Raw genomic sequence first — 20,827 nt, 5'->3', positions numbered from 1 at the left:
ATACTGAATGTCCCTCCTTCCTGCACCCGGTGGGGGCTGGTCACCCCGAGAGCGAGGACCCCAAATACTGAATGTCCCTCCTCCCTGCACCCGGTGAGGGCTGGTCACCCCGAGAACGAGGACCCCAAATACTGAATGTCCCTCCTCCCTGCACCCGGTGAAGGCTGGTCACCCCGAGAGCGAGGACCCCAAATACTCACATCCATCTCCCCCTGGTCTATCACGTAGAAGTTATCGCCTTCATCACCTGCAAGGAAAAAACAAAAGGGTTACAAGGGACAGCCAGGGCCACCAGGGACCATGTGCAGGTCACTGTGCCCATTGGATATTCTTCCAGAACCTCCCCCGATATTCCTCCACATCACTGATTATACACGGCTCCTCCTCTCCTCCCCGACTACCTCCCGGAGAGAAGAGCCAATCACACTCACCTTGCTGTATGACGGTTTCTCCAGCAATGTAGGTGACAGAGAACATCGCATCGAAGATATCGCTGGAAGAGAGAGGAGACATTATGTACACCCGGGACCTTCCATAACCTCCCCTCCTCCGAGTACACCCGGGACCTTCCATAACCTCCCCTCCTCCGAGTACACCCGGGACCTTCCATAACCTCCCCTCCTCCACGTACACCCGGGACCTTCCATAACCTCCCCTCCTCCGAGTACACCCGGGACCTTCCATAACCTCCCCTCCTCCACGTACACCCGGGACCTTCCATAACCTCCCCTCCTCCGAGTACACCCAGGACCTTCCATAACCTCCCCTCCTCCACGTACACCCGGGACCTTCCATAACCTCCCCTCCTCCACGTACACCCGGGACCTTCCATAACCTCCCCTCCTCCGAGTACACCCAGGACCTTCCATAACCTCCCCTCCTCCACGTACTCCCGGGACCTTCCATAACCTCCCCTCCTCCGAGTACACCCGGGACCTTCCATAACCTCCCCTCCTCCACGTACACCCGGGACCTTCCATAACCTCCCCTCCTCCGAGTACACCCAGGACCTTCCATAACCTCCCCTCCTCCACGTACACCCGGGACCTTCCATAACCTCCCCTCCTCCGAGTACACCCGGGACCTTCCATAACCTCCCCTCCTCCACGTACACCCGGGACCTTCCATAACCTCCCCTCCTCCGAGTACACCCGGGACCTTCCATAACCTCCCCTCCTCCGAGTACACCAAGGATATTCCATAACCTCCCCTCCTCCGAGTACACCAAGGACCTTCCATAACCTCCCCTCCTCCACGTACTCCCGGGACCTTCCATAACCTCCCCTCCTCCGAGTACACCCGGGACCTTCCATAACCTCCCCTCCTCCGAGTACACCCGGGACCTTCCATAACCTCCCCTCCTCCGAGTACACCCGGGACCTTCCATAACCTCCCCTCCTCCACGTACTCCCAGGACCTTCCATAACCTCCCCTCCTCCGAGTACACCCGGGACCATCCATAACCTCCCCTCCTCCGAGTACACCCGGGACCTTCCATAACCTCCCCTCCTCCGAGTACACCAAGGACCTTCCATAACCTCCCCTCCTCTGAGTACACCAAGGATATTCCATAACCTCCCCTCCTCCGAGTACACCAAGGACCATCCATAACCTCCCCTCCTCCGAGTACACCAAGGACCTTCCATAACCTCCCCTCCTCCACGTACACCCGGGACCTTCCATAACCTCCCCTCCTCCAAGTACACCCGGGACCTTCCATAACCTCCCCTCCTCCAAGTACACCCGGGACCTTCCATAACCTCCCCTCCTCCGAGTACACCCAGGACCTTCCATAACCTCCCCTCCTCCGAGTACACCAAGGATATTCCATAACCTCCCCTCCTCCGAGTACACCCGGGACCTTCCATAACCTCCCCTCCTCCGAGTACACCCGGGACCTTCCATAACCTCCCCTCCTCCGCGTACACCCGGGACCTTCCATAACCTCCCCTCCTCCGAGTACACCCGGGACCTTCCATAACCTCCCCTCCTCCGAGTACACCCGGGACCTTCCATAACCTCCCCTCCTCCGAGTACACCAAGGATATTCCATAACCTCCCCTCCTCCGAGTACACCAAGGACCTTCCATAACCTCCCCTCCTCCACGTACTCCCGGGACCTTCCATAACCTCCCCTCCTCCGAGTACACCCGGGACCTTCCATAACCTCCCCTCCTCAGAGTACACCCGGGACCTTCCATAACCTCCCCTCCCCTGAGTACACCAAGGATATTCCATAACCTCCCCTCCTCCGAGTACACCAAGGACCTTCCATAACCTCCCCTCCTCCACGTACTCCCGGGACCTTCCATAACCTCCCCTCCTCCGAGTACACCAAGGACCTTCCATAACCTCCCCTCCTCCGAGTACACCCGGGACCTTCCATAACCTCCCCTCCTCCGAGTACACCCGGGATCTTCCATAACCTCCCCTCCTCCGAGTACACCAAGGACCTTCCATAACCTCCCCTCCTCCGAGTACACCCGGGACCTTCCATAACCTCCCCTCCTCCGAGTACACCCGGGACCTTCCATAACCTCCCCTCCTCCGAGTACACCCGGGACCTTCCATAACCTCCCCTCCTACGAGTACACCCGGGACCTTCCATAACCTCCCCTCCTCCACGTACTCCCGGGACCTTCCATAACCTCCCCTCCTCCGAGTACACCCAGTACCTTCCATAACCTCCCCTCCTCCGAGTACACCCGGGACCTTCCATAACCTCCCCTCCTCCGAGTACACCCGGGACCTTCCATAACCTCCCCTCCTCCGAGTACACCCGGGACCTTCCATAACCTCCCCTCCTCCGAGTACACCCGGGACCTTCCATAACCTCCCCTCCTCCGAGTACACCCGGGACCTTCCATAACCTCCCCTCCTCCGAGTACACCCGGGACCTTCCATAACCTCCCCTCCTCCGAGTACACCCGGGACCTTCCATAACCTCCCCTCCTCCGAGTACACCCGGGACCTTCCATAACCTCCCCTCCTCCACGTACTCCCAGGACCTTCCATAACCTCCCCTCCTCCGAGTACACCCGGGACCATCCATAACCTCCCCTCCTCCGAGTACACCCGGGACCATCCATAACCTCCCCTCCTCCGAGTACACCCGGGACCTTCCATAACCTCCCCTCCTCCGAGTACACCAAGGATCTTCCATAACCTCCCCTCCTCCGAGTACACCCGGGACCTTCCATAACCTCCCCTCCTCCGAGTACACCAAGGACCTTCCATAACCTCCCCTCCTCCAAGTACACCCGGGACCTTCCATAACCTCCCCTCCTCCGAGTACACCAAGGACCTTCCATAACCTCCCCTCCTCCGAGTACACCCGGGACCTTCCATAACCTCCCCTCCTCCGAGTACACCCGGGACCTTCCATAACCTCCCCTCCTCCGAGTACACCCGGGACCTTCCATAACCTCCCCTCCTCCGAGTACACCCGGGACCTTCCATAACCTCCCCTCCTCCACGTACACCCGGGACCTTCCATAACCTCCCCTCCTCCGAGTACACCAAGGATCTTCCATAACCTCCCCTCCTCCGAGTACACCCGGGACCTTCCATAACCTCCCCTCCTCCGAGTACACCAAGGACCTTCCATAACCTCCCCTCCTCCAAGTACACCCGGGACCTTCCATAACCTCCCCTCCTCCGAGTACACCAAGGACCTTCCATAACCTCCCCTCCTCCGAGTACACCCGGGACCTTCCATAACCTCCCCTCCTCCGAGTACACCCGGGACCTTCCATAACCTCCCCTCCTCCGAGTACACCCGGGACCTTCCATAACCTCCCCTCCTCCGAGTACACCCGGGACCTTCCATAACCTCCCCTCCTCCACGTACACCCGGGACCTTCCATAACCTCCCCTCCTCTGAGTACACCAAGGATATTCCATAACCTCCCCTCCTCCGAGTACACCCGGGACCTTCCATAACCTCCCCTCCTCCAAGTACACCTGGGACCTTCCATAACCTCCCCTCCTCCGAGTACACCAAGGACCTTCCATAACCTCCCCTCCTCCGAGTACACCAAGGATATTCCATAACCTCCCCTCCTCCGAGTACACCCGGGACCTTCCATAACCTCCCCTCCTCCGAGTACACCCGGGACCTTCCATAACCTCCCCTCCTCCGCGTACACCCGGGACCTTCCATAATCTCCCCTCCTCCGAGTACACCCGGGACCTTCCATAACCTCCCCTCCTCCGAGTACACCAAGGATATTCCATAACCTCCCCTCCTCCGAGTACACCAAGGACCTTCCATAACCTCCCCTCCTCCACGTACTCCCGGGACCTTCCATAACCTCCCCTCCTCCGAGTACACCCGGGACCTTCCATAACCTCCCCTCCTCCGAGTACACCCGGGACCTTCCATAACCTCCCCTCCTCCGAGTACACCCGGGACCTTCCATAACCTCCCCTCCTCCGAGTACACCCGGGACCTTCCATAACCTCCCCTCCTCCGAGTACACCCGGGACCTTCCATAACCTCCCCTCCTCCACGTACTCCCAGGACCTTCCATAACCTCCCCTCCTCCGAGTACACCCGGGACCTTCCATAACCTCCCCTCCTCAGAGTACACCCGGGACCTTCCATAACCTCCCCTCCCCTGAGTACACCAAGGATATTCCATAACCTCCCCTCCTCCGAGTACACCAAGGATCTTCCATAACCTCCCCTCCTCCGAGTACACCAAGGACCTTCCATAACCTCCCCTCCTCCGAGTACACCCAGGACCTTCCATAACCTCCCCTCCTCCACGTACACCCGGGACCTTCCATAACCTCCCCTCCTCCGAGTACACCCGGGACCTTCCATAACCTCCCCTCCTCCGAGTACACCCGGGACCTTCCATAACCTCCCCTCCTCCGAGTACACCCGGGACCTTCCATAACCTCCCCTCCTACGAGTACACCCGGGACCTTCCATAACCTCCCCTCCTCCGAGTACACCAAGGATCTTCCATAACCTCCCCTCCTCCACGTACACCCGGGACCTTCCATAACCTCCCCTCCTCCGAGTACACCCGGGACCTTCCATAACCTCCCCTCCTCCACGTACTCCCAGGACCTTCCATAACCTCCCCTCCTCCGAGTACACCCGGGACCTTCCATAACCTCCCCTCCTCCGAGTACACCCGGGACCTTCCATAACCTCCCCTCCTCCACGTACACCCGGGACCTTCCATAACCTCCCCTCCTCCGAGTACACCCGGGACCTTCCATAACCTCCCCTCCTCCGAGTACACCAAGGATATTCCATAACCTCCCCTCCTCCGAGTACACCAAGGACCTTCCATAACCTCCCCTCCTCCACGTACTCCCGGGACCTTCCATAACCTCCCCTCCTCCGAGTACACCCGGGACCTTCCATAACCTCCCCTCCTCCGAGTACACCCGGGACCTTCCATAACCTCCCCTCCTCCGAGTACACCCGGGACCTTCCATAACCTCCCCTCCTCCACGTACTCCCAGGACCTTCCATAACCTCCCCTGCTCCGAGTACACCCGGGACCTTCCATAACCTCCCCTCCTCCGAGTACACCAAGGACCTTCCATAACCTCCCCTCCTCTGAGTACACCAAGGATATTCCATAACCTCCCCTCCTCCGAGTACACCAAGGACCTTCCATAACCTCCCCTCCTCCACGTACACCCGGGACCTTCCATAACCTCCCCTCCTCCAAGTACACCCGGGACCTTCCATAACCTCCCCTCCTCCGAGTACACCAAGGACCTTCCATAACCTCCCCTCCTCCGAGTACACCAAGGATATTCCATAACCTCCCCTCCTCCGAGTACACCCGGGACCTTCCATAACCTCCCCTCCTCCGAGTACACCCGGGACCTTCCATAACCTCCCCTCCTCCGCGTACACCCGGGACCTTCCATAACCTCCCCTCCTCCGAGTACACCCGGGACCTTCCATAACCTCCCCTCCTCCGAGTACACCCGGGACCTTCCATAACCTCCCCTCCTCCGAGTACACCAAGGATATTCCATAACCTCCCGTCCTCCGAGTACACCAAGGACCTTCCATAACCTCCCCTCCTCCACGTACTCCCGGGACCTTCCATAACCTCCCCTCCTCCGAGTACACCCGGGACCTTCCATAACCTCCCCTCCTCAGAGTACACCCGGGACCTTCCATAACCTCCCCTCCCCTGAGTACACCAAGGATATTCCATAACCTCCCCTCCTCCACGTACACCCGGGACCTTCCATAACCTCCCCTCCTCCGAGTACACCCGGGACCTTCCATAACCTCCCCTCCTACGAGTACACCCGGGACCTTCCATAACCTCCCCTCCTCCGAGTACACCCAGGACCTTCCATAACCTCCCCTCCTCCGAGTACACCAAGGACCTTCCATAACCTCCCCTCCTCCGAGTACACCCAGGACCTTCCATAACCTCCCCTCCTCCGAGTAAACCCGGGACCTTCCATAACCTCCCCTCCTCCGAGTACACCCGGGACCTTCCATAACCTCCCCTCCTCCGAGTACACCCGGGACCTTCCATAACCTCCCCTCCTCCGAGTACACCCGGGACCTTCCATAACCTCCCCTCCTCCGAGTACACCCGGGACCTTCCATTACCTCCCCTCCTCCGAGTACACCCGGGACCTTCCATAACCTCCCCTCCTCCGAGTACACCCGGGACCTTCCATAACCTCCCCTCCTCCACGTACTCCCAGGACCTTCCATAACCTCCCCTCCTCCGAGTACACCCGGGACCATCCATAACCTCCCCTCCTCCGAGTACACCCGGGACCTTCCATAACCTCCCCTCCTCCGAGTACACCAAGGATCTTCCATAACCTCCCCTCCTCCGAGTACACCCGGGACCTTCCATAACCTCCCCTCCTCCGAGTACACCAAGGACCTTCCATAACCTCCCCTCCTCCAAGTACACCCGGGACCTTCCATAACCTCCCCTCCTCCGAGTACACCAAGGATATTCCATAACCTCCCCTCCTCCGAGTACACCAAGGACCTTCCATAACCTCCCCTCCTCCAAGTACACCCGGGACCTTCCATAACCTCCCCTCCTCCGAGTACACCAAGGACCTTCCATAACCTCCCCTCCTCCGAGTACACCAAGGATATTCCATAACCTCCCCTCCTCCGAGTACACCCGGGACCTTCCATAACCTCCCCTCCTCCGAGTACACCCGGGACCTTCCATAACCTCCCCTCCTCCGCGTACACCCGGGACCTTCCATAACCTCCCCTCCTCCGAGTACACCCGGGACCTTCCATAACCTCCCCTCCTCCGAGTACACCAAGGACCTTCCATAACCTCCCCTCCTCTGAGTACACCAAGGATATTCCATAACCTCCCCTCCTCCGAGTACACCCGGGACCTTCCATAACCTCCCCTCCTCCAAGTACACCTGGGACCTTCCATAACCTCCCCTCCTCCGAGTACACCAAGGACCTTCCATAACCTCCCCTCCTCCGAGTACACCAAGGATATTCCATAACCTCCCCTCCTCCGAGTACACCCGGGACCTTCCATAACCTCCCCTCCTCCGAGTACACCCGGGACCTTCCATAACCTCCCCTCCTCCGCGTACACCCGGGACCTTCCATAATCTCCCCTCCTCCGAGTACACCCGGGACCTTCCATAACCTCCCCTCCTCCGAGTACACCAAGGATATTCCATAACCTCCCCTCCTCCGAGTACACCAAGGACCTTCCATAACCTCCCCTCCTCCACGTACTCCCGGGACCTTCCATAACCTCCCCTCCTCCGAGTACACCCGGGACCTTCCATAACCTCCCCTCCTCCGAGTACACCCGGGACCTTCCATAACCTCCCCTCCTCCGAGTACACCCGGGACCTTCCATAACCTCCCCTCCTCCGAGTACACCCGGGACCTTCCATAACCTCCCCTCCTCCGAGTACACCCGGGACCTTCCATAACCTCCCCTCCTCCACGTACTCCCAGGACCTTCCATAACCTCCCCTCCTCCGAGTACACCCGGGACCTTCCATAACCTCCCCTCCTCAGAGTACACCCGGGACCTTCCATAACCTCCCCTCCCCTGAGTACACCAAGGATATTCCATAACCTCCCCTCCTCCGAGTACACCAAGGATCTTCCATAACCTCCCCTCCTCCGAGTACACCAAGGACCTTCCATAACCTCCCCTCCTCCGAGTACACCCAGGACCTTCCATAACCTCCCCTCCTCCACGTACACCCGGGACCTTCCATAACCTCCCCTCCTCCGAGTACACCCGGGACCTTCCATAACCTCCCCTCCTCCGAGTACACCCGGGACCTTCCATAACCTCCCCTCCTCCGAGTACACCCGGGACCTTCCATAACCTCCCCTCCTACGAGTACACCCGGGACCTTCCATAACCTCCCCTCCTCCGAGTACACCAAGGATCTTCCATAACCTCCCCTCCTCCACGTACACCCGGGACCTTCCATAACCTCCCCTCCTCCGAGTACACCCGGGACCTTCCATAACCTCCCCTCCTCCACGTACTCCCAGGACCTTCCATAACCTCCCCTCCTCCGAGTACACCCGGGACCTTCCATAACCTCCCCTCCTCCGAGTACACCCGGGACCTTCCATAACCTCCCCTCCTCCACGTACACCCGGGACCTTCCATAACCTCCCCTCCTCCGAGTACACCCGGGACCTTCCATAACCTCCCCTCCTCCGAGTACACCAAGGATATTCCATAACCTCCCCTCCTCCGAGTACACCCGGGACCTTCCATAACCTCCCCTCCTCCGAGTACACCCGGGACCTTCCATAACCTCCCCTCCTCCGAGTACACCAAGGACCTTCCATAACCTCCCCTCCTCTGAGTACACCAAGGATATTCCATAACCTCCCCTCCTCCGAGTACACCAAGGACCTTCCATAACCTCCCCTCCTCCACGTACTCCCGGGACCTTCCATAACCTCCCCTCCTCCGAGTACACCCGGGACCTTCCATAACCTCCCCTCCTCCGAGTACACCCGGGACCTTCCATAACCTCCCCTCCTCCGAGTACACCCGGGACCTTCCATAACCTCCCCTCCTCCACGTACTCCCAGGACCTTCCATAACCTCCCCTGCTCCGAGTACACCCGGGACCTTCCATAACCTCCCCTCCTCCGAGTACACCAAGGACCTTCCATAACCTCCCCTCCTCTGAGTACACCAAGGATATTCCATAACCTCCCCTCCTCCGAGTACACCAAGGACCTTCCATAACCTCCCCTCCTCCACGTACACCCGGGACCTTCCATAACCTCCCCTCCTCCAAGTACACCCGGGACCTTCCATAACCTCCCCTCCTCCGAGTACACCAAGGACCTTCCATAACCTCCCCTCCTCCGAGTACACCAAGGATATTCCATAACCTCCCCTCCTCCGAGTACACCCGGGACCTTCCATAACCTCCCCTCCTCCGAGTACACCCGGGACCTTCCATAACCTCCCCTCCTCCGCGTACACCCGGGACCTTCCATAACCTCCCCTCCTCCGAGTACACCCGGGACCTTCCATAACCTCCCCTCCTCCGAGTACACCCGGGACCTTCCATAACCTCCCCTCCTCCGAGTACACCAAGGATATTCCATAACCTCCCGTCCTCCGAGTACACCAAGGACCTTCCATAACCTCCCCTCCTCCACGTACTCCCGGGACCTTCCATAACCTCCCCTCCTCCGAGTACACCCGGGACCTTCCATAACCTCCCCTCCTCAGAGTACACCCGGGACCTTCCATAACCTCCCCTCCCCTGAGTACACCAAGGATATTCCATAACCTCCCCTCCTCCACGTACACCCGGGACCTTCCATAACCTCCCCTCCTCCGAGTACACCCGGGACCTTCCATAACCTCCCCTCCTACGAGTACACCCGGGACCTTCCATAACCTCCCCTCCTCCGAGTACACCCAGGACCTTCCATAACCTCCCCTCCTCCGAGTACACCAAGGACCTTCCATAACCTCCCCTCCTCCGAGTACACCCAGGACCTTCCATAACCTCCCCTCCTCCGAGTAAACCCGGGACCTTCCATAACCTCCCCTCCTCCGAGTACACCCGGGACCTTCCATAACCTCCCCTCCTCCGAGTACACCCGGGACCTTCCATAACCTCCCCTCCTCCGAGTACACCCGGGACCTTCCATAACCTCCCCTCCTCCGAGTACACCCGGGACCTTCCATTACCTCCCCTCCTCCGAGTACACCCGGGACCTTCCATAACCTCCCCTCCTCCGAGTACACCCGGGACCTTCCATAACCTCCCCTCCTCCACGTACTCCCAGGACCTTCCATAACCTCCCCTCCTCCGAGTACACCCGGGACCTTCCATAACCTCCCCTCCTCCGAGTACACCAAGGATATTCCATAACCTCCCCTCCTCCGAGTACACCAAGGACCTTCCATAACCTCCCCTCCTCCAAGTACACCCGGGACCTTCCATAACCTCCCCTCCTCCGAGTACACCAAGGACCTTCCATAACCTCCCCTCCTCCGAGTACACCAAGGATATTCCATAACCTCCCCTCCTCCGAGTACACCCGGGACCTTCCATAACCTCCCCTCCTCCGAGTACACCCGGGACCTTCCATAACCTCCCCTCCTCCGCGTACACCCGGGACCTTCCATAACCTCCCCTCCTCCGAGTACACCCGGGACCTTCCATAACCTCCCCTCCTCCGAGTACACCCGGGACCTTCCATAACCTCCCCTCCTCCGAGTACACCAAGGATATTCCATAACCTCCCCTCCTCCGAGTACACCAAGGACCTTCCATAACCTCCCCTCCTCCACGTACTCCCGGGACCTTCCATAACCTCCCCTCCTCCGAGTACACCCGGGACCTTCCATAACCTCCCCTCCTCCGAGTACACCCGGGACCTTCCATAACCTCCCCTCCTCCGAGTACACCCGGGACCTTCCATAACCTCCCCTCCTCCACGTACTCCCAGGACCTTCCATAACCTCCCCTCCTCCGAGTACACCCGGGACCATCCATAACCTCCCCTCCTCCGAGTACACCCGGGACCTTCCATAACCTCCCCTCCTCCGAGTACACCAAGGACCTTCCATAACCTCCCCTCCTCTGAGTACACCAAGGATATTCCATAACCTCCCCTCCTCCGAGTACACCAAGGACCATCCATAACCTCCCCTCCTCCGAGTACACCAAGGACCTTCCATAACCTCCCCTCCTCCACGTACACCCGGGACCTTCCATAACCTCCCCTCCTCCAAGTACACCCGGGACCTTCCATAACCTCCCCTCCTCCAAGTACACCCGGGACCTTCCATAACCTCCCCTCCTCCGCGTACACCCGGGACCTTCCATAACCTCCCCTCCTCCGAGTACACCCGGGACCTTCCATAACCTCCCCTCCTCCGAGTACACCCGGGACCTTCCATAACCTCCCCTCCTCCGAGTACACCAAGGATATTCCATAACCTCCCGTCCTCCGAGTACACCAAGGACCTTCCATAACCTCCCCTCCTCCACGTACTCCCGGGACCTTCCATAACCTCCCCTCCTCCGAGTACACCCGGGACCTTCCATAACCTCCCCTCCTCAGAGTACACCCGGGACCTTCCATAACCTCCCCTCCCCTGAGTACACCAAGGATATTCCATAACCTCCCCTCCTCCACGTACACCCGGGACCTTCCATAACCTCCCCTCCTCCGAGTACACCCGGGACCTTCCATAACCTCCCCTCCTACGAGTACACCCGGGACCTTCCATAACCTCCCCTCCTCCGAGTACACCCAGGACCTTCCATAACCTCCCCTCCTCCGAGTACACCAAGGACCTTCCATAACCTCCCCTCCTCCGAGTACACCCGGGACCTTCCATAACCTCCCCTCCTCCGAGTAAACCCGGGACCTTCCATAACCTCCCCTCCTCCGAGTACACCCGGGACCTTCCATAACCTCCCCTCCTCCGAGTACACCCGGGACCTTCCATAACCTCCCCTCCTCCGAGTACACCCGGGACCTTCCATAACCTCCCCTCCTCCGAGTACACCCGGGACCTTCCATTACCTCCCCTCCTCCGAGTACACCCGGGACCTTCCATAACCTCCCCTCCTCCGAGTACACCCGGGACCTTCCATAACCTCCCCTCCTCCACGTACTCCCAGGACCTTCCATAACCTCCCCTCCTCCGAGTACACCCGGGACCATCCATAACCTCCCCTCCTCCGAGTACACCCGGGACCTTCCATAACCTCCCCTCCTCCGAGTACACCAAGGATCTTCCATAACCTCCCCTCCTCCGAGTACACCCGGGACCTTCCATAACCTCCCCTCCTCCGAGTACACCAAGGACCTTCCATAACCTCCCCTCCTCTGAGTACACCAAGGATATTCCATAACCTCCCCTCCTCCGAGTACACCAAGGACCTTCCATAACCTCCCCTCCTCCAAGTACACCCGGGACCTTCCATAACCTCCCCTCCTCCGAGTACACCAAGGACCTTCCATAACCTCCCCTCCTCCGAGTACACCAAGGATATTCCATAACCTCCCCTCCTCCGAGTACACCCGGGACCTTCCATAACCTCCCCTCCTCCGAGTACACCCGGGACCTTCCATAACCTCCCCTCCTCCGCGTACACCCGGGACCTTCCATAACCTCCCCTCCTCCGAGTACACCCGGGACCTTCCATAACCTCCCCTCCTCCGAGTACACCCGGGACCTTCCATAACCTCCCCTCCTCCGAGTACACCAAGGATATTCCATAACCTCCCCTCCTCCGAGTACACCAAGGACCTTCCATAACCTCCCCTCCTCCACGTACTCCCGGGACCTTCCATAACCTCCCCTCCTCCGAGTACACCCGGGACCTTCCATAACCTCCCCTCCTCCGAGTACACCCGGGACCTTCCATAACCTCCCCTCCTCCGAGTACACCCGGGACCTTCCATAACCTCCCCTCCTCCACGTACTCCCAGGACCTTCCATAACCTCCCCTCCTCCGAGTACACCCGGGACCATCCATAACCTCCCCTCCTCCGAGTACACCCGGGACCTTCCATAACCTCCCCTCCTCCGAGTACACCAAGGACCTTCCATAACCTCCCCTCCTCTGAGTACACCAAGGATATTCCATAACCTCCCCTCCTCCGAGTACACCAAGGACCATCCATAACCTCCCCTCCTCCGAGTACACCAAGGACCTTCCATAACCTCCCCTCCTCCACGTACACCCGGGACCTTCCATAACCTCCCCTCCTCCAAGTACACCCGGGACCTTCCATAACCTCCCCTCCTCCAAGTACACCCGGGACCTTCCATAACCTCCCCTCCTCCGAGTACACCCAGGACCTTCCATAACCTCCCCTCCTCCACGTACACCCGGGACCTTCCATAACCTCCCCTCCTCCGAGTACACCCGGGACCTTCCATAACCTCCCCTCCTCCGAGTACACCCGGGACCTTCCATAACCTCCCCTCCTCCAAGTACACCTGGGACCTTCCATAACCTCCCCTCCTCCGAGTACACCAAGGACCTTCCATAACCTCCCCTCCTCCGAGTACACCAAGGATATTCCATAACCTCCCCTCCTCCGAGTACACCCGGGACCTTCCATAACCTCCCCTCCTCCGAGTACACCCGGGACCTTCCATAACCTCCCCTCCTCCGCGTACACCCGGGACCTTCCATAATCTCCCCTCCTCCGAGTACACCCGGGACCTTCCATAACCTCCCCTCCTCCGAGTACACCAAGGATATTCCATAACCTCCCCTCCTCCGAGTACACCAAGGACCTTCCATAACCTCCCCTCCTCCACGTACTCCCGGGACCTTCCATAACCTCCCCTCCTCCGAGTACACCCGGGACCTTCCATAACCTCCCCTCCTCCGAGTACACCCGGGACCTTCCATAACCTCCCCTCCTCCGAGTACACCCGGGACCTTCCATAACCTCCCCTCCTCCGAGTACACCCGGGACCTTCCATAACCTCCCCTCCTCCACGTACTCCCAGGACCTTCCATAACCTCCCCTCCTCCGAGTACACCCGGGACCTTCCATAACCTCCCCTCCTCCGAGTACACCCGGGACCTTCCATAACCTCCCCTCCTCCACGTACACCCGGGACCTTCCATAACCTCCCCTCCTCAGAGTACACCCGGGACCTTCCATAACCTCCCCTCCCCTGAGTACACCAAGGATATTCCATAACCTCCCCTCCTCCGAGTACACCAAGGATCTTCCATAACCTCCCCTCCTCCGAGTACACCAAGGACCTTCCATAACCTCCCCTCCTCCGAGTACACCCAGGACCTTCCATAACCTCCCCTCCTCCACGTACACCCGGGACCTTCCATAACCTCCCCTCCTCCGAGTACACCCGGGACCTTCCATAACCTCCCCTCCTCCGAGTACACCCGGGACCTTCCATAACCTCCCCTCCTCCGAGTACACCCGGGACCTTCCATAACCTCCCCTCCTACGAGTACACCCGGGACCTTCCATAACCTCCCCTCCTCCGAGTACACCAAGGATCTTCCATAACCTCCCCTCCTCCACGTACACCCGGGACCTTCCATAACCTCCCCTCCTCCGAGTACACCCGGGACCTTCCATAACCTCCCCTCCTCCACGTACTCCCAGGACCTTCCATAACCTCCCCTCCTCCGAGTACACCCGGGACCTTCCATAACCTCCCCTCCTCCGAGTACACCCGGGACCTTCCATAACCTCCCCTCCTCCACGTACACCCGGGACCTTCCATAACCTCCCCTCCTCCGAGTACACCCGGGACCTTCCATAACCTCCCCTCCTCCGAGTACACCAAGGATATTCCATAACCTCCCCTCCTCCGAGTACACCAAGGACCTTCCATAACCTCCCCTCCTCCACGTACTCCCGGGACCTTCCATAACCTCCCCTCCTCCGAGTACACCCGGGACCTTCCATAACCTCCCCTCCTCCGAGTACACCCGGGACCTTCCATAACCTCCCCTCCTCCGAGTACACCCGGGACCTTCCATAACCTCCCCTCCTCCACGTACTCCCAGGACCTTCCATAACCTCCCCTCCTCCGAGTACACCCGGGACCTTCCATAACCTCCCCTCCTCCGAGTACACCAAGGACCTTCCATAACCTCCCCTCCTCTGAGTACACCAAGGATATTCCATAACCTCCCCTCCTCCGAGTACACCAAGGACCTTCCATAACCTCCCCTCCTCCACGTACACCCGGGACCTTCCATAACCTCCCCTCCTCCAAGTACACCCGGGACCTTCCATAACCTCCCCTCCTCCGAGTACACCAAGGACCTTCCATAACCTCCCCTCCTCCGAGTACACCAAGGATATTCCATAACCTCCCCTCCTCCGAGTACACCCGGGACCTTCCATAACCTCCCCTCCTCCGAGTACACCCGGGACCTTCCATAACCTCCCCTCCTCCGCGTACACCCGGGACCTTCCATAACCTCCCCTCCTCCGAGTACACCCGGGACCTTCCATAACCTCCCCTCCTCCGAGTACACCCGGGACCTTCCATAACCTCCCCTCCTCCGAGTACACCAAGGATATTCCATAACCTCCCGTCCTCCGAGTACACCAAGGACCTTCCATAACCTCCCCTCCTCCACGTACTCCCGGGACCTTCCATAACCTCCCCTCCTCCGAGTACACCCGGGACCTTCCATAACCTCCCCTCCTCAGAGTACACCCGGGACCTTCCATAACCTCCCCTCCCCTGAGTACACCAAGGATATTCCATAACCTCCCCTCCTCCACGTACACCCGGGACCTTCCATAACCTCCCCTCCTCCGAGTACACCCGGGACCTTCCATAACCTCCCCTCCTACGAGTACACCCGGGACCTTCCATAACCTCCCCTCCTCCGAGTACACCCAGGACCTTCCATAACCTCCCCTCCTCCGAGTACACCAAGGACCTTCCATAACCTCCCCTCCTCCGAGTACACCCAGGACCTTCCATAACCTCCCCTCCTCCGAGTAAACCCGGGACCTTCCATAACCTCCCCTCCTCCGAGTACACCCGGGACCTTCCATAACCTCCCCTCCTCCGAGTACACCCGGGACCTTCCATAACCTCCCCTCCTCCGAGTACACCCGGGACCTTCCATAACCTCCCCTCCTCCGAGTACACCCGGGACCTTCCATTACCTCCCCTCCTCCGAGTACACCCGGGACCTTCCATAACCTCCCCTCCTCCGAGTACACCCGGGACCTTCCATAACCTCCCCTCCTCCACGTACTCCCAGGACCTTCCATAACCTCCCCTCCTCCGAGTACACCCGGGACCATCCATAACCTCCCCTCCTCCGAGTACACCCGGGACCTTCCATAACCTCCCCTCCTCCGAGTACACCAAGGATCTTCCATAACCTCCCCTCCTCCGAGTACACCCGGGACCTTCCATAACCTCCCCTCCTCCGAGTACACCAAGGACCTTCCATAACCTCCCCTCCTCTGAGTACACCAAGGATATTCCATAACCTCCCCTCCTCCGAGTACACCAAGGACCTTCCATAACCTCCCCTCCTCCAAGTACACCCGGGACCTTCCATAACCTCCCCTCCTCCGAGTACACCAAGGACCTTCCATAACCTCCCCTCCTCCGAGTACACCAAGGATATTCCATAACCTCCCCTCCTCCGAGTACACCCGGGACCTTCCATAACCTCCCCTCCTCCGAGTACACCCGGGACCTTCCATAACCTCCCCTCCTCCGCGTACACCCGGGACCTTCCATAACCTCCCCTCCTCCGAGTACACCCGGGACCTTCCATAACCTCCCCTCCTCCGAGTACACCCGGGACCTTCCATAACCTCCCCTCCTCCGAGTACACCAAGGATATTCCATAACCTCCCCTCCTCCGAGTACACCAAGGACCTTCCATAACCTCCCCTCCTCCACGTACTCCCGGGACCTTCCATAACCTCCCCTCCTCCGAGTACACCCGGGACCTTCCATAACCTCCCCTCCTCCGAGTACACCCGGGACCTTCCATAACCTCCCCTCCTCCGAGTACACCCGGGACCTTCCATAACCTCCCCTCCTCCACGTACTCCCAGGACCTTCCATAACCTCCCCTCCTCCGAGTACACCCGGGACCATCCATAACCTCCCCTCCTCCGAGTACACCCGGGACCTTCCATAACCTCCCCTCCTCCGAGTACACCAAGGACCTTCCATAACCTCCCCTCCTCTGAGTACACCAAGGATATTCCATAACCTCCCCTCCTCCGAGTACACCAAGGACCATCCATAACCTCCCCTCCTCCGAGTACACCAAGGACCTTCCATAACCTCCCCTCCTCCACGTACACCCGGGACCTTCCATAACCTCCCCTCCTCCAAGTACACCCGGGACCTTCCATAACCTCCCCTCCTCCAAGTACACCCGGGACCTTCCATAACCTCCCCTCCTCCGCGTACACCCGGGACCTTCCATAACCTCCCCTCCTCCGAGTACACCCGGGACCTTCCATAACCTCCCCTCCTCCGAGTACACCCGGGACCTTCCATAACCTCCCCTCCTCCGAGTACACCAAGGATATTCCATAACCTCCCGTCCTCCGAGTACACCAAGGACCTTCCATAACCTCCCCTCCTCCACGTACTCCCGGGACCTTCCATAACCTCCCCTCCTCCGAGTACACCCGGGACCTTCCATAACCTCCCCTCCTCAGAGTACACCCGGGACCTTCCATAACCTCCCCTCCCCTGAGTACACCAAGGATATTCCATAACCTCCCCTCCTCCACGTACACCCGGGACCTTCCATAACCTCCCCTCCTCCGAGTACACCCGGGACCTTCCATAACCTCCCCTCCTACGAGTACACCCGGGACCTTCCATAACCTCCCCTCCTCCGAGTACACCCAGGACCTTCCATAACCTCCCCTCCTCCGAGTACACCAAGGACCTTCCATAACCTCCCCTCCTCCGAGTACACCCGGGACCTTCCATAACCTCCCCTCCTCCGAGTAAACCCGGGACCTTCCATAACCTCCCCTCCTCCGAGTACACCCGGGACCTTCCATAACCTCCCCTCCTCCGAGTACACCCGGGACCTTCCATAACCTCCCCTCCTCCGAGTACACCCGGGACCATCCATAACCTCCCCTCCTCCACGTACACAACCGGGACCTTCCATTACCTCCCCTCCTCCGAGTACACCCGGGACCTTCCATAACCTCCCCTCCTCCGAGTACACCCGGGACCTTCCATAACCTCCCCTCCTCCACGTACTCCCAGGACCTTCCATAACCTCCCCTCCTCCGAGTACACCCGGGACCATCCCATAACCTCCCCTCCTCCGAGTACACCCGGGACCTTCCATAACCTCCCCTCCTCCGAGTACACCAAGGATCTTCCATAACCTCCCCTCCTCCGAGTACACCGGGACCTTCCATAACCTCCCCTCCTCCGAGTACACCAAGGACCTTCCATAACCTCCCCTCCTCTGAGTACACCAAGGATATTCCATAACCTCCCCTCCTCCGAGTACACCAAGGACCTTCCATAACCTCCCCTCCTCCAAGTACACCCGGGACCTTCCATAACCTCCCCTCCTCCGAGTACACCAAGGACCTTCCATAACCTCCCCTCCTCCGAGTACACCAAGGATATTCCATAACCTCCCCTCCTCCGAGTACACCCGGGACCTTCCATAACCTCCCCTCCTCCGAGTACACCCGGGACCTTCCATAACCTCCCCTCCTCCGCGTACACCCGGGACCTTCCATAACCTCCCTCCTCCGAGTACACCCGGGACCTTCCATAACCTCCCCTCCTCCGAGTACACCCGGGACCTTCCATAACCTCCCCTCCTCCGAGTACACCAAGGATATTCCATAACCTCCCCTCCTCCGAGTACACCAAGGACCTTCCATAACCTCCCCTCCTCCACGTACTCCCGGGACCTTCCATAACCTCCCCTCCTCCGAGTACACCCGGGACCTTCCATAACCTCCCCTCCTCCGAGTACACCCGGGACCTTCCATAACCTCCCCTCCTCCGAGTACACCCGGGACCTTCCATAACCTCCCCTCCTCCACGTACTCCCAGGACCTTCCATAACCTCCCCTCCTCCGAGTACACCCGGGACCATCCATAACCTCCCCTCCTCCGAGTACACCCGGGACCTTCCATAACCTCCCCTCCTCCGAGTACACCAAGGACCTTCCATAACCTCCCTCCTCTGAGTACACCAAGGATATTCCATAACCTCCCCTCCTCCGAGTACACCAAGGACCATCCATAACCTCCCCTCCTCCGAGTACACCAAGGACCTTCCATAACCTCCCCTCCTCCACGTACACCCGGGACCTTCCATAACCTCCCCTCCTCCAAGTACACCCGGGACCTTCCATAACCTCCCCTCCTCCAAGTACACCCGGGACCTTCCATAACCTCCCCTCCTCCGAGTACACCCAGGACCTTCCATAACCTCCCCTCCTCCGAGTACACCCAGGACCTTCCATAACCTCCCCTCCTCCGAGTACACCCGGGACCTTCCATAACCTCCCCTCCTCCGAGTACACCAAGGACCTTCCATAACCTCCCCTCCTCTGAGTACACCAAGGATATTCCATAACCTCCCCTCCTCCGAGTACACCAAGGACCATCCATAACCTCCCCTCCTCCGAGTACACCAAGGACCTTCCATAACCTCCCCTCCTCCACGTACACCCGGGACCTTCCATAACCTCCCCTCCTCCAAGTACACCCGGGACCTTCCATAACCTCCCCTCCTCCAAGTACACCCGGGACCTTCCATAACCTCCCCTCCTCCGAGTACACCCAGGACCTTCCATAACCTCCCCTCCTCCGAGTACACCCGGGACCTTCCATAACCTCCCCTCCTCCGAGTACACCCGGGACCTTCCATAACCTCCCCTCCTCCGCGTACACCCGGGACCTTCCATAACCTCCCCTCCTCCGAGTACACCCGGGACCTTCCATAACCTCCCCTCCTCCGAGTACACCCGGGACCTTCCATAACCTCCCCTCCTCCGAGTACACCAAGGATATTCCATAACCTCCCCTCCTCCGAGTACACCAAGGACCTTCCATAACCTCCCCTCCTCCACGTACTCCCGGGACCTTCCATAACCTCCCCTCCTCCGAGTACACCCGGGACCTTCCATAACCTCCCCTCCTCAGAGTACACCCGGGACCTTCCATAACCTCCCCTCCCCTGAGTACACCAAGGATATTCCATAACCTCCCCTCCTCCGAGTACACCAAGGACCTTCCATAACCTCCCCTCCTCCACGTACTCCCGGGACCTTCCATAACCTCCCCTCCTCCGAGTACACCAAGGACCTTCCATAACCTCCCCTCCTCCGAGTACACCCGGGACCTTCCATAACCTCCCCTCCTCCGAGTACACCCGGGATCTTCCATAACCTCCCCTCCTCCGAGTACACCAAGGACCTTCCATAACCTCCCCTCCTCCGAGTACACCCGGGACCTTCCATAACCTCCCCTCCTCCGAGTACACCCGGGACCTTCCATAACCTCCCCTCCTCCGAGTACACCCGGGACCTTCCATAACCTCCCCTCCTACGAGTACACCCGGGACCTTCCATAACCTCCCCTCCTCCACGTACTCCCGGGACCTTCCATAACCTCCCCTCCTCCGAGTACACCCAGTACCTTCCATAACCTCCCCTCCTCCGAGTACACCCGGGACCTTCCATAACCTCCCCTCCTCCGAGTACACCCGGGACCTTCCATAACCTCCCCTCCTCCGAGTACACCCGGGACCTTCCATAACCTCCCCTCCTCCGAGTACACCCGGGACCTTCCATAACCTCCCCTCCTCC

General features: G+C 59.4%; 1 protein-coding gene across 1 annotated transcript in view; it reads right to left on the bottom strand.

The window, feature by feature from the left end:
- PRKAR1A (protein kinase cAMP-dependent type I regulatory subunit alpha) overlaps window positions 1-20,827 on the bottom strand; it is a 76,414-nt gene that overhangs the window by 6,034 nt on the left and 49,553 nt on the right. Inside the window, 2 exon segments of the mRNA XM_073607059.1 lie at window positions 201-247; window positions 432-493. Coding sequence (XP_073463160.1) covers window positions 201-247; window positions 432-493 — 109 coding nt within the window.

The sequence above is a fragment of the Aquarana catesbeiana genome, linkage group LG12 (assembly GCF_042186555.1).
Source record: "Aquarana catesbeiana isolate 2022-GZ linkage group LG12, ASM4218655v1, whole genome shotgun sequence".
Classification (NCBI taxonomy): domain Eukaryota; kingdom Metazoa; phylum Chordata; class Amphibia; order Anura; family Ranidae; genus Aquarana; species Aquarana catesbeiana.
This window is presented reverse-complemented; position numbering and strand designations above follow the sequence as displayed.